At 37.7% G+C, this 15,543-nt stretch overlaps 1 protein-coding gene and 1 pseudogene across 2 annotated transcripts in view; one reads left to right on the forward strand and one right to left on the reverse strand.

Moving 5' to 3' along the window:
- The window catches only part of AGO3 (argonaute RISC catalytic component 3), a 131,844-nt gene that overhangs the window by 92,709 nt on the left and 23,592 nt on the right, over positions 1-15,543 (reverse strand). The window contains exon 2 of one of the 2 annotated variants that reach the window (XM_010841174.1): positions 10,961-11,132. In XM_010841174.1, the coding sequence (XP_010839476.1) occupies positions 10,961-11,132 (172 nt within the window). Of the gene's footprint in view, positions 1-10,960; positions 11,133-15,543 lie in introns of those variants that run through there. The other variant, XM_010841175.1, reaches the window with a different exon arrangement.
- LOC104989496 lies at positions 7,298-9,623 on the forward strand (annotated as a pseudogene).

The raw sequence follows: 15,543 nt of genomic DNA on the forward strand, positions 1-15,543 counted from the left end.
TATAAACTCACAGACACCCATCTTCATTCATCTCATTTTTAAGTACCTCTTAATTTTCTACTCCCTAAAGGTAGAATGGGAAATATTACATTAGTCTTTAGGAGAAGGCATGAAATAATACATTCCTCTGAAGTGACTTTTCACCTTAATTTAGTATTCCCAGCTAATAAATTAATCTGTGACTATAGCACAGACAGAATAAAGGAAGATGGCTGAAGTATGTGCTGTGCTGAGTGACTCAGTCGTGTCCGATTTTGTGACCCCATGGACTGTAGCCCCAGGCTCTCTGTCCATGAGGAGTCTACAGGCAAGAATACTGGAGAAGGTATAACAATACTGCTAAGATATAACAAGATGCTAAAATCACCCAGTGGTTTATAAAACACAATGCAAACAGCTGACAAGCTCTCCTAGTATCCTTCCAACTTCTAATTTAACTTCATACCTCTGTGCTAAGTAGCAGAGAGGGTAGCCAATAAATACTTTTGTGTCAAAATAAAGTTTAAAGATGCAGAGTAGAGTTATACTTTAGATCAAATTTTTAATACTTTACAAAATTCATAGTACATCAGAGCATTTCACCATAAACTATCTTCACTGCCAGTTCACATGGGTATGAATTCTTTCATAACCTTATATAACCACAGTAGTTAATCTATAAACACTTCTAGTATTCACAAACGACTGACAGACTAGATTGAGTAATAGATTTTAAACTCAAGGTGGCTTACGCTAACCATTCTCCTCTAGAACACTCTCCTCCAGACCACCATTGACTTCTTCAGACACAGTCTCTTTTCAGTCTCTATATTTCTGGCTTCTTTGAGCATCTGCAACTGTGATCTATCCTTGAAAATCATGATACTTGACTTACTTTCTACTTTGTCCTGGTTTTCCTACCTTTCCAATCTCCTAAGTGTCTTCATTGACAAACCTGAGTCTTATCCCAGGAATCTATTCTCAGTCTTCTTATCTTGATTCTATGCACTCTCCCTAGATTTTAACTATCACCTCTTCCCTGGTGGCTCAGTGGTAAAGAATCTGCCTGCAGTGCAGGAGATGTGAGTTCGATCCCTGGGTTGGGAAGATCCCCTGGAGAAGGAAATGGCAAGCCACCAGAGTCTTCTCACCTGGGAAATCCCATGGACAGAGGAACCTAGTTGGCTATAGCCCATGGGGTCGCAAAAAGTTGGACACAAATTAGGGATTAAACAGCTGCAGCAGCAGCATAAAATATTAAACAGATCAGCAAAGAGGACAGCATAGGGAATTATAAGCATTATCTTTTAATAAACTATAATGAAGTATAATTGCAAAAAATACTGACTCACTAAGCTATACACCTGAAACTTATGTTATAAATCAACTGTACTTCAAATTTAAAAAAGCAAGTACTAGAGGTGCTAGGGGGTATGTAGAGTATGAGAAAAAATCGTTAGAAGTATTTATATTTAATTTTCATCTAACAATTACTAATCAAGATGGACTAATATTCATGAATAGAGATTGACACTGGTGCCCTCACTTAGTCCACATGAGATGGTCAGGTGTAACAACACATGTAGGTACACAAGAAATCCTAAGGGAATAATGGGATTTCTGTAATGTGAGTTAACAGTGAAACTCTCACTCATTCATTCATTTTCAGCAAGCTGTAACTTTTTTCTGTTCAAGTGTGCAGCACATATTCTATCAGGTTTCTGGTACAGAAATCAGAACATTTCAAATTACTATAGTCTTAGTTTATTTCAAATATTGTTTCCCACCTTTAATTTTTTGATAGTTACACAAAGTTAGAATAGTAGTATAATTTTTTAATAATTAAAAAATTAATTTCTGTATATAAATATATATATTTATTTATTGCTGAATGAGGGTGTGAAGTCACTCAGTCGTGGCCGACTCTTTGCGACCCCATGGACTGTTGCCCATCAGGCTCCTCTGTCCATGGGAATATGGCTCTCTACTCTTTCTGAATTCACGAGCCTTAGCATGGACTTAAGATCCTTCATAACCTATTCCCTGGTCAACTTTTCAGACTCTATCTACTCTATTTATACTGGCTAATTTCTGTTATGTAAACATGTCATACCTTTACTCATGTTCCCTATATGGAATATTCTTTCCCCTGCTCCACTAGGTAACTATTCAGCTCAGATAGCATGTCATCTACTCTATCTCCATAACCAAAATTGGGAATCAGTACTCCACACATCTCACAGAACTTGTCACTCTACACAGACTATAAAATCCTTGGCAGGAATCATGTTTTATTTATCTTGTTATCCCCAGAGCTTAGCACAGTGCCTGACACAAAACAGACGCACAATAAATTAAACAGTTAAGAAAACATAGGCAAGATTTAAAAAACGATCTTTAAGGCTTTAAAAGTTACCGTAGATTTAGAATTATAGTTCTAGTCAGATCCATAAATTTTGAAATCTAGTACCAATAGCATTCTTAATTGGTACAATAATATAGCACATTCAGATAACTGCTTTAAATTAACTCAGTCTAAAAAAAAAAAAAGGAGCAGCCTAGAAGTAAACAATCAAGGCACATCCTACAATGGAATATTATACAGCTGTTATTGTAATTTGAATCTACACAAATGGATAGATGTTAAAAATAAACCCTACCTACAGTCCCTATGTTTAGACATATCTTTATTTACAACAGTATCTTTGAAAAATACCTTTCAATTTCAAATATATTGTAGGAATATCAGCCAAAAGATTAGTGAGTAATTTATTTAGATGCTACTTTAAAAGAATTTTGAGATTTGAAATATTCACCATCTATTAGCTTTCTTATCTTACAAGTGACTAACGACTAACAAGGCAAATAAAACTTGCTTTTTAAAAATTATATATTTTGTATGGTAAAGTTTCCCCAAGACAGCTGAACATGCAAAACTAAACCATTTAATTTTCACTGGCAGTGTTTTTTGGGGTTTGTCTTCTAAATCATTTTAATCAGAAGTATACCCCTCAAAACACATCAAAAGAACAGTTGACAAAAGAAAAAATAACTAGACTTCATCAAAATAAAAAATGTGTTTCAAAGAAAGTGAAAATGCAAAAGGAATATAGCCAATATTTTATATAACTTTATATGGAGTATAATCTATTAAATGTCAAATCATTATGTTGTACATTTGAAACTAATATAGTATTGTAAATCAACTATATCTCAATTGCAAGAAAAAAGAAAAAATTTTAAAAGGAAGTAAAAAAGGCACGGTGCAGAAAAGGAGAAAACTTTTGCAAATCATCTTATCTGATAAGGTATAAAGAACTCCTACAGCTTAGTAACAAAAAAGGCAAACGATTTAATTTTCAAATGGGCAAAAGACTTGGACAGACATTTCTCTGAAAATATGCAAATAGCCAATAAGTACACAAAAAGATGCTCAACATCATTAGCCATCAGGGAAATGCAAATCAAAGTAACAACGTGATACTACTCAACACTTACTAAGATAGCTAGTGAAAAAGACAGATAACAAATGTTAATGAGGATGTAGAGACACTGGAATCACCACATACTGCTATCAGGAATGTAAAATGATGCATCCATTTTGGAAGATTCTGGCAGTTCCTCAAAAGATTAAACATCGAGTTGCTATTTGATTCCACTCTTGGGTATACACTCAAGAGAAATGAAAACATGAATGTGAATAGCAACATGAATCTTAAGAGCCAAAAAGTGCAAACAACTCCCACATCCATCAACAAGTGAACAGAAACACAAAATATCCATACAATGGCATCTTATTAAGTAATAAAAAGTAATGAAATACTAATAGATACTACAACATTAAGGGACTTCCCTGGTGACTCAGACTGTAAAGAATCTGCCTGCAATGCAGGTAGACACAGATTCAGTCCCTGGGTTAGGAAGATCCCCAGAGAAGGAAGTGGCTACCCGACTCCAGTATTCTTGCCTGGAGAATCCCATGGACAGAGGAGACTAGTGGACTACAGTCTGTGGGGTTGCATAGCGTCGGACACAACTGAGCGACTCACAGTTTTACTTCTTTCTGTTACAACATTATGTGAAAACATGTGAAATGAAAGAGGTCGGTCACACAAAAGGCCACATTCTGTATGATTCCATTTATATTGAAATGTCCAGAAAAGGCAAATCTACAGAGCCAGAAAGTAGGCTAGTGTTGGGCAGGGATGCAAGGAGGGAGGGATGCAGAGAGGGAGGAAATGGGGAGTGGCTGCTAATGAGATTTCTTTGGCAGAGGACAAAATGTTCTAAAGTATGACTGGGGTGATGGTTGTCCACTATCACTGTAAACACACTAAATAACACTGAATTGTACATTTTAAATGAGTGAACTGTGTACTATATGAATTGTATATCAATAAAGTTGCTATTTAAAAAAAGAATGTCCCTTTCTTGGAACACTACCCTAGTATAACACTGTCAATAATATTCCAAATAACAAAAGAGAGTTTCTTCAAACACTCTGACTTGTGATGATTTCTACATAAAAGCCAAAATCTTTTCAATATAGATATATTTTTTCCTTCTAAAATTCAATCATCAGAATTATATTACCTCTGTATGCAATATGCACAAATATTCAGCACTATGTCATTAATCGTAATAAAATAGTAATGGGTAAAGAATCCGCCTGCAATGCAGGAGACATAGGAGACACAGGTTCAATTCCTGGGTCCGGAAGATCCTGTGGAGAAGGAAATGGCAACCTATTCCACTATTCTTGCCTGAAAAATCCCACGGACAGATGAGCCTGACAGGCTACAGTCCAAAGGGTGGCAAAGAGTCACAACTGACACGACTGACTGAGTAAGCACAATCATCCTAATATAATGACTGTCAGATAATGTTTAATTTATGAAAGAAAATTAAATAAAAAATTTGATCACTCTATTACCATTTCAAGATTCCTTCGATCTTTATACAAGTAGATCTTGCATTTATAATCATGCTGCATAAACAATTTTCACATCTATTTCACTATTTAACAACTTTGAATAAGTACATTGACAGCCTACTGAGGATTTACCCTGATATACATTTAGTAGTTGGACAAACGAGCATAAAAATCTCAAGTTACAGATTTTACACTCTAGGTCATAATACTTCTAAAAATTAACTTTTAGTTATTAATACCATTCACTTGTAAAAAAGCACCTAGAAACATCTGAAACCTGCTTTACTCTTTTAACTAATGATGATTTTAAAATGAAATCATTAAATAGGGAAAAAAAGAAACACATAGATACATACTCCAGAAAAGAAGTGAGGAAAGGACAAAAAAAGCAACAGAAAGAAAATCTAAGGTAGAAAAATTGACTCACAAGATGATTCACAAGCATTTCCTGCATATTTTGTCCAAGAAAACTCTTCTGACTAAAGTGGAAACTTGCTTGGCTGCAATACATCATTCTACTAGTATGATTAATGTCATAGTTCCAAATATTTGAGCATGTGGCATATGGACAAGAGAAACCTCATATGTGTTGATTTAAATACTGCTACATTTTGGCTCATAACTATTTAGTTAATATTGAAAAGGAATTGTAAGGTTCTATTGAGTTTCCAACTTTTGGAATTCTAGTTTTTGACATGTAAGAACTAAATCAATTTAGGAAGCCCATCAACAATTTTAAATGACTACTTGTATGTAATACTGCAAAAAGTGAAGACAAGAACTAGTCTTCTGAAGAAAACAAAAGGAATAAGTTTCGTGGATGTTGACATAAAATTAAGTCAATATTATTAGCAAAGTACAAAGTTGGTTAATGCCAATTTTAGAGTCCCAAAGAGATCCTCTAGCTCCTGTCAAAACTCAAATAAAAGGTACATGATAAAAAAATTTCCATTTGGAAACATCTTAATTACAGATCCTTTACTTCTACTGACAAATAACATAAGAAGACAAAGCAACATAAAGATGAAATGCAATTAGGGATGTCAACAGGGCCATAAGTTAAAACCAGAATGTACCACACTAATTTATTATATATATGTTCCTCTCAAATTTAACCAACATGTTGAAACTCTGTGGTACACAACTTCATATACACACATATAACATGTGATTATTCCTTTACCAAAAAAAGGTAAGAAAAGGAACAAATCTAATATAAATAATTTTGGTCTTTTATACCCAACATTACTGCGACTGCCTCAGTCTCTTATGAGAGACTCATCTGAAATATTAAAAAAAAAACCCTTAACTGACATACCTCCAAGTCCCAAGTCTCCAACTCCTATCATTCCCTCAATTCCAACCCATTTTGTCTTCAAGTGATTTTGCTGTTCTAACACTGTTGTTGTTGTTCAGTCACATAGTCATGTCCGACTCTTTGCTACCCCATGGACTGCAGCATGCCAAGCCTCTCTGTCCCTCACCATCTCCTGAAGTTTGCCCAAATTCATGTCCATTGCATTGGTGATGCCATCCAGCCATCTCATCCTATGATGCCCTCTTGTCCTTCTGCCCTTAATCTTTCCCAGCATCAGGGACTTTTCCAATGAGTCAGCTGTTTGCATCAAATGATCAAAATACTGGAGTTTCAGCTACAGCATCAGTCCTTCCGAGGAGTATTCAGGGGTGATGTCCCTTACAATTGACTGGTTTGATCTCCTTGCTGTCCAAGGGACTCTCAGGAGTCTTCTCCAGTACCACAGTTTGAATGAAGGTGCTCTGCCTTCTTTACGGTCCAACTCTCACAACCGTATGTGACCACTGGGAAGACTATAGCCTAGACTATACGGACCTCTGTCGGCAGAGTAATGTCTCTGCTTTTCAACACACTGTCTAGGTTTGTCATAGCTTATCTGCCAAGAAACAATCATCTTCTGATTTCATGGCTGCAGTCACCATCCGCAGTGATTTCAGAGCCCAGGACGAGAAAATCTGTCACTGATTCCACCTTTTCCCCTTCCATTTGCCATGAAGTGATGGGGCCGGATGCTATGATCTTAGTTTTTTTAATATTTAGTTTTAAGCCGGCTGTTTCACTTTCTTCCTTTACCCTCATCAAGATGCTCTTTAGTTCCTCATAGCTTACTGCCATTAGAGTGGTATCATCCAAATATCTAAGGCTGTCGATGTTTCTCCCGCTATCTTGATTCCAGCTTGGATGAGTTCATCCAGCCGGGCATTTTTCATGATGTGCTTGGTGTACAGGTTAAACAAACAGGGTGACAGCAGACAACCCTGTCCATACAGGGTTCTAACTGTTGCTTCTTGACCCACAAATAGATTTCTCAGGAGACAGGTAAGATAGTCTGGTATTTCCACCTCTTTAAGAGCTTTTCACAGTTTATTATGATCCATACAGTCAAAGCCTTTGGCACAGTCAACGAAACAGAGGCAAATTTTTTTGGAATTCCCTAGCTTTCTCCATAATCCAGCAAACGCTGGCAATTTGATCTCTGTTTCTAATGTTATAATTATATACTTTTCCTATTCAATAAATAACATATAAGAATTCTCCACTATATATTGCTAAATTTAAGGACAATTCTTTCAGGTAGGGCAAGCTGGAGAGGCGATAATAAGAAATTCAGCTAAGAAATATTTGCCTTAGACATTCTATTGGTTAAGAGATTTCTTTAGATTAATAAATGCCTTTAAAAAATGTAAACATCTACCAGAAAGGCCAGGATTATCCTTTGTTCAAATTTACACATTAACACCCTAGTTTTGAGAAATAAGAAAAAGGGAATTTGAGAGTGCAGCATGAGATGGGTAATCCCTGTAAGCACAAAGACAGACAAAAGAAAAGGATACTATGATAAAGACTAACCTGCATATTCTAGGAGAGAGGATAGGGTACTGAACATCCATACGAAGCCCTTTGTAATGTCCAGTTCTCTTTCCTGTCTCTCACCAATACACTCATCCCCTCTTAGTTTTATAGGCATTTTGTTCATTTTATTGAGTATTTACTCTGTGCCAATCACTGAGCTAAGATCAGATGATGATACAGATGATGATAAAGAATATAACTTTTCATGAAGAGGTTATGCTGAGAGAAGAAGGTAGCAACAAATATTGTACTAAATATATTATAACAAAAGTGCATACCAATCAAGTACTACAAGGTCATAGTAGAATGAGCTGGCCTTTTGGCTGGAACCGCCACCCTCCAGCATTTTCCCAAAATGACCAACATGAAGGGAGAGAGGAGGGGTACTCGCTGTATGTTTTCTAGGCCTTTTAGGAAACATGGAGTTGCTCCTGTGGCCACACATATCATGCACATCAACAAGAGAGGTGATGTTGTAGATAACAAGGGAAGGGCACCATTCTTGACAAGAAATGCCCCATAAATGTTACGGTGGCAAAACTGGAAGAGTCTACAGTGTTACCTAGCATGCTGATGGCATCCGTGTAAACAAACAAGTTAAGGGCAAGGTTCTTGCTAAGAGAATTAATGTGCACATGGAGCACATTAAGCAGTCTAAGAGCCAAGACAGCTTCCTGAAATGTGTAAAGGAAAATGATTAGAAAAAGAAGGGAGCCAAAAAGAAAAGTATTTGGGTTCAGCTGAAGCACCAGCTTGCTCCACCCAGAGATACACACTCTGTGAGAACCAGTGGGAAGGAGCCTGAACTGCTGAGCCCATTCTCCATGAATTCATGCCACAATGGCTACAAAGAAAATAAAAGACCTGGACTGTATGTTTCTCCTGAGTAGAAGTGTTGTGTCCCTTTTCCCAAAGAAATATTTAAAGCACCTTTTAATGATGTCCAAATTCAGTGGGTGATGTCTTTATTCTTCAAATCTAACGGGTTTTCTTCCTGAAAGATGTGAGGGAATTTGTTGTGCAATATACTCCATCGATTAATAAACTGCCAGTTATTATTTATTTTAAAAAGTGAACTACCATCTGACTACGGAGTTCAAAAGGTTCGTCTTGAAAAATAATAGAAGTTTGCCAGCTAGATAAAGGCAGAGAGGGCATTCCAGGTAGGAGTCGCAGAATATGAAAAAAGATGAAGGTTAGAGCCAAACTAAGAAGGGCATACTACACTAAACTTGGGATGCTCTTCTGTAGGCAATAGGCAGCTGAGCACATTTAAAAGTAGGCGAGTGAAATTATCAGATTTCTTACTTAAAAGGATAACTATGCCAAAAGTGTAGATATGTTAGGAGAATGGAGACAGAAAGAGACGTTAGGGCAGACAAGGTCATTACAATAGTCTAGGCAACAAATAAGGGTCTGAAACCAAGGTGGCAGTAATACGGATAGAGGGGGCCAGATTAGGGAATAGTTTCTGAAAAAGAAGCAATAGGACATGATCACCAATAGGAGGAAAAGGAAGTTCTAGTTTGGAAATTTAGGTAGAAAAAAAGAATATAGCAACATGAGCAGAGTGTGGAGAGGAGGATTCAGAGAGTAAGTTGTTTGAAGTCCTTTATAGATAGTAAGGTGTCAGTCCAAAGCTCAGGAAAGAGGCAGAGGCTACAGCAAGATTAGGTAATCATCTAGTCAGATGGCAAGCGCTGCAGTAACTGACTAGAACCTCCCCTTTGAGCCTGGCTTAGGTCAGTACACCTGGTTCTCCTCAACTGCCATACCTTTGTTGTTGTTCAGTCGCTAAGTCATGTCCGACTCTTTGCGACCCCATGGACTGCAGCACGCCAGGCTTCCCTGTCCTTCACTATCTCCTGGAGTTTGTATCTTTGTTACTGCTGCCTTATCTTAAAAACAAAACAAAAAGTGCTTTCTTTACTACAGCTATCTGCAATTCTACCAACTCTTTAGATTAATTCAATTCCTTCCCTTCTTGCTTTACAAATTATTTCTTAACGACTATCAAGTCAGGATTCTGGAGTTCTGGTCTCACATTTGCTACTAGTAAGCGGTGTTGAATAAGCCTCTCAACCTTTCTTGATTTCAGGTATAAAAAAGGTATGGGGGAAAAAAAGGTATCAGATTAGTTGATACCTTAGGTTTCTCCACTTGTAATACTCTACAACTTGCCTCCTGACCTCAGGAAGAACTCTGTTATTATGTTAATTGTAACACTCATATGATAGGGGTTTTCTGTTACATGTTATTACAAAGATTCTTAGTACTAATTTATTTCATATTTCTTATGGATCTTATCTCACAGGAGGGGGCAAGAAGAGGGTGGTACAAATTTAGAGAGTAGCACTGATATATGTACACTACTCAGACAGCTAGTGGGAAGCTGCTGAACAGCACAGGGAGCTCAGCTCAGCGCTCTGTGATGACCTGGAGGGAGTGGGAGGGAGGTTCAAGAGGGAGGGAGTCTATGTATACTTATAGATGATTCATGCTATTGTATAGCAGAAACTAACACAACATTGTAAAGCAAGTATACTTCAATTAAAAAAACCTCCTTTGTGGTGTACATCATGTCATAAATTCCTTTCACATTTCCTATATTACATAAACCATATCCACATTCATAGTATTTGGAGGGAGTGAGAGAATCTTATTAACAGCAGACTGCAAATCTTTATATATCATATATACTTATTCCTGTATAAGAGTAGGGAACAGTTAGAGGAGTTGAGGATGGAAAGGCATAAAATCATGACAATCACCATTGTCTCAAAGGGAATATTACAGAAGGGGTAAATAAGTTCAAGGTAGGTGGGAAGAGAAAAGAAAAGCACAGATAGATATTACCTAATAGCAAAGGAAAAAAATGTTCAGTCTGATTTTAAGAGCACGTAACAGTGAGTTGGACCTTTTCTATTATCACAGAGAAAACATATAAGGTTACTGTAACAGAAAAATTTCAAGACTATTTGTAGATTTCCCCCATTATCACACCTCTGAAGTACAGTCAATTTCAAAGAAAATTACCATGTGTTCTTGGTCAAATTTAGACATTAAACACTGCTATTTAGACATATAAGATAAACATAATTTCTAAAGCAAAGACAAAAACCAACAGCAAAAGATCTCTGTGACTTCTTGATTCTTACCTGTTCACTCTCCTAGGACACTTGTCTGGTTTAATATCTACCTCATAGAGGTAGACATCAATCTTTGGAATTTCAACTTGAAAACAGTTAGCCAGCAATTTAATGGGTTTGCCCATGGTGCCATAGCCAGGTCTTCTGGGCACCATGAGTAGGGGCTGGGCCCCAACGGGTCCTGCCAGGGAAGGGGAAAAAAAGAGAGACAGAAACACTGTTACAAGCTGCGTTTGATAATCCTGTCAACCAGAGTAGGTTAGAATTTTAAGTACGGCTGATAATGACTAAAGCCTAGTGCTGAAAAATGATGCCAATTCTAAGACCCCTTTCTTTCACTCCAATTTACTTTCTTCATTAAAACATACAGAGAAAAAAACGGGGTACCTCTGAAAAATTGTTTTGGAACGGGTGGAAAAAACAATCCCACAAACCCAGGTGAGCATAAGCAAACCACAAATCCACAAACCACTCGTATCCAAAGAGTGTGTGACCAACAGCAGAATAATCTTACAGAAGGGTAAGAGCAAATGAACAAAATAAACAAACAAACAAAAAAAAGATCAACAAAGCACAAAATCAATTACTTGAAAAGATAAATAAAGTGATAAATTCCAGACAACACAAACTTTTATAACATGAGAAAAAAGGTTGAAGTAACCAATATAAATGGAAAAAATGTATTACCACAAATACCAAAGACATTACAAACACTTAATAAATTTGAAAGTTTGATGAATTAGACAAAGTCTTAGAAAAATACAGCTTACTGGTACACAAAAGCAGATAAAATTTGAAAAACTGTTGATAAAATATAAAATGGTACAGCTGCTTTGGAAAACAGTAGAGTGGTTCCTCAAAACATTAAAAGCAGAATTATCATATGATACAATAGATCTATTACCTACTTCTGGGTATAACCCCAAAAAAACTGAAAGTGGGCTATTGATAATTATATACCTATGCTCATAGCAGTACTATTCACAATAAACAAAGTAAGTGTGTGTTAATTGCTCAGTCATGTCCGACTCTTTGCAGCCCCATGGACTGTAGCCTGCGAAGCTCCTCTGTCCATGGGATTCACCAGACAAGAATACTGGAGTTACCATTTCTTACTCCAAAGGATCTTCTTGGCTCAGGGATTGAACTGGCCTCAGTTGAACTGGCAGACAGGTTCTTTACCACTAGAGCCACCAGGGAAGCCCCTAACCACTTGCTCTTCGTTACACAGTAATAGCCCTTAAGGAGAAGAAAATGGCACCCCACTCCAGTACTCTTGCCTGGAAAATCCCATGGACGGAGGGAGCCTGGTGGGCTGTAGTCCATGGGATCGCTAAGAGTCGGACACAACTGAGCGGCTTCACTTTCACTTTTCACTTTCATGCATTGGAGAAGGAAATGGCAACCCACTCCAGTGTTCTTGCCTGGAGAATCCCAGGGACGGGGGAACCTGGTGGGCTGCCGTCTCTGGGGTCGCACAGAGTCGGACACGACTGAATCGACTAAGCAGCAACAATAGCCCTTAAATTCTATTTCCTGATCTATAAAACGGAAATAATACCTAATCTGCCTTTTTCATGAATCTTGTCAGGATCAAATCAGAACATAAACAATAGATAAAATTTACCAAGCTCTTACTACATCTTATAACAATTATTTTTATTTTTTAAACATTACTGAAGTATAGTTGATTTACAATGTGTTTAATTTCTGCTTTACAGCAAGGTGACTCAGTTATACATCCGTTTTCATATTCTTTTCCATTTTGGTTTATCACAGGACACTGAAAATAGTTCCTTGAGCTATACAGTAGGACCTTGTTGTTTATCTATCCTACATATAATAGTTGCCATCTGCTACCAAACTCCAGTCCTTCCCGCTGCCAACCTGCTTCTTCCTTGGCAACCACAAGTCTGTTCTCTATGTCTGTGAGTCTGTTTCTGTTTTCTAGACATGTTCATTTGTGTTGTATTTTAGATTCCACATATAAGTGATATCACATGGCATTTGTCTCTTTAAAAAAAAAAAAATTTATTTGGCTGTGCCAGGTCTTCGCTGTAGCATGCAGGATTCTTGTAGTTGAGGTATGTGAACTCTCAGTTGCAGCATGTGGGATCCAGTTCCCTAACCAGGGATTAAACCCAAGCGATCTTCGTTGGGAGAATGCAGTCTTAGCCGCTGGATCACCAGGGAAGTCCCTATCTTTTTCTGACTTACTTTGCTTAATATGATAATCTCTAGGTCCATCCATATTGCTGCAAATGGCATTATTTTGCTCTTTTTAATGGCTGCATAATAACATAATATTATGTTACATATATGTAACATATCTTCTTTATCTATATATATTTATATACACATAATGGTTGAGTAATATTCCATGTATGAAGCAGTGAAGTGGAGTGGAGTGAAAGTCACTCAGTCGTGTCCGACCCTTTGTGACCCCATGGGCTATACAGTCCATGGGATTCTCCAGGCCAGAATACTGGAGTGGGTAGCCTTTCCCTTCTCCAGGGGAATCTTCCCAACCCAGGGATGGAACCCAGGTCTCCCGCACTGCAGGTGGATTCTTTACCAGCTGACCACCAGGGAAGCCCATATATGTAACTCACGTCTTCTTTATCCATTCAACTGCTGTTGGACATTTGGGTTGTTTCTATGCCTTGGATATTGTAAATAGTGCCGCTATGAATTAGGGGTTCATGTATCTTTTTGAATTATAGTTTTGTATGGGTACTCGCCCAGGACTGGGATTGCTAGATTATATGATAACTCTATTTTTAGTTTTTGAGGAACCTCCATACTGTTTTCCATAGTGGCGGCAACAATTTACATTCCCACCAACGCTGTAGGGGGTTCCTTTTTCTCCACACCCTCTCCAACAATGTGTAGGATGGCCATTTTGATGATGGTCATTCTGACTGGCCTGAGGTGATACCTCATTACAGTTTTCACTTGCATTTTTAATTAGTGATGTGGAGCATGTTTTCCTCTGTATGTCTTCTTTGGAAAAATGTCTATTTAGGTACTCTGTTTTTTTGAGTGGGTTTTTGTTTGTTATTTTTTTTTATGGTTATGCAATTGTAGGAGCTGTTTGTATTTTTGGAAATTAAGCCCCTGTTGGTTGAATCATTTGCAAATATTTTCTTCCAGTCCGTAGGATGTCTTTTTGTTTTAGTAGCAGAACTGGGATTGGAACTCACTCTGCTGTGCTATTTTGTTTCACTGATGTATCTATCCTTTTGTCAATAACATATACTGTCTTGATTACGATATTTTATAGTAAGCTTTGAAATCAGGTACTGTCAATCAGTTCTATGACTTTAATCTCCTTTAATATCATGTAGCTCTTCTGGGTATTTTTGTCTTTCCATATAAACTTCACAATCAGTTTCTCAATGTCCATAAAATAACTTGCTGAGATTTTGTTTAGAATTGTGCTAAATACATAAATCAAGTTGAGAAGAACTAAGATCTTTATGATAATGAGTCTTCCTACCCATGTATAATAGAATATCTCTATTTAGATTTTCTTTTGGAGAAGGAAATGGCAACCCATTCCAGTATTCTTGCCTGGGAAATCCCATGGACAGAAGAGCCTTGCAGGCTATATAGTCCATGGGGTCACAAGAGTCGGGTACAACTTAGAGACTACACCACCAAACCACAGATTTTCTTTGTTTTTTTAATCAAAGTTTCACAGTTTCCTTCACATACATCTTATACATATTTTGTTAGATTCATACCTAAGTTTTTTGGGGGGTTTTTTGGTGCTAATATGTAAGACTACAATAATAGAAATGTTCAGTTCAGTCAGTTCAGTTGCTCAGTCATGTCCGACTCTGCGACCCCATGAATTGCAGCACGCCAGGCCTCCCTGTCTATCACCAACTCCCGGAGTTCACTCAAAACTCACGTCTATCAAGTCGGTGATGCCATCCAGCCATCTCATCCTCTGTCGTCCCCTTCTCCTCCTGCCCCCAATCCCTCCCAGCATCAGAGTCTTTTCCAATGAGTCAACTCTTTGCATAAGGTGGCCAAAGTATTGGAGTTTCAGCTTCAGCATTAGTCCTTCCAATGAACACCCAGGACTGATCTCCTTCAGAATGGACTGGTTGGATCTCCTTGCAGTCCAAGCGACTCTCAAGAATCTTCTCCAACACCATAGTTCAAAAGCATCAATTCTTCGGCACTCAGCTTGCTTCACAATCCAACTCTCACATCCATACATGACCACAGGAAAAACCATAGCCTTGACTAGACAGACCTCTGTTGGCAAAGTAATGTCTCTGCTTTTCAATATGCCATCTACGTTGGTCATAACTTTTCTTTCAAGGAGTAAGTGTCTTTTAATTTCATGGCTGCAATCACCACCTGCAGTGATTTTGGAGCCCCCAAAAATAAAGTCTGACACTGTTTCCACTGTTTTCCCATCTGTTTCCCATGAAGTGATGGGACCAGATGCCATGATCTTTGTTTTCTGAATGTTGAGCTTTAAGCCAACTTTTTCCACTCTCCTCTTTCACTTTCATCAAGAGGCTTTTGAGTTCCTCTTCACTTTCTGCCATAAGGGTGGTGTCATCTGCATATCT

The sequence above is a fragment of the Bison bison genome, unplaced genomic scaffold (genome assembly GCF_000754665.1).
Source record: "Bison bison bison isolate TAMUID 2011002044 unplaced genomic scaffold, Bison_UMD1.0 scf7180017864158, whole genome shotgun sequence".
NCBI classification, from domain to species: domain Eukaryota; kingdom Metazoa; phylum Chordata; class Mammalia; order Artiodactyla; family Bovidae; genus Bison; species Bison bison.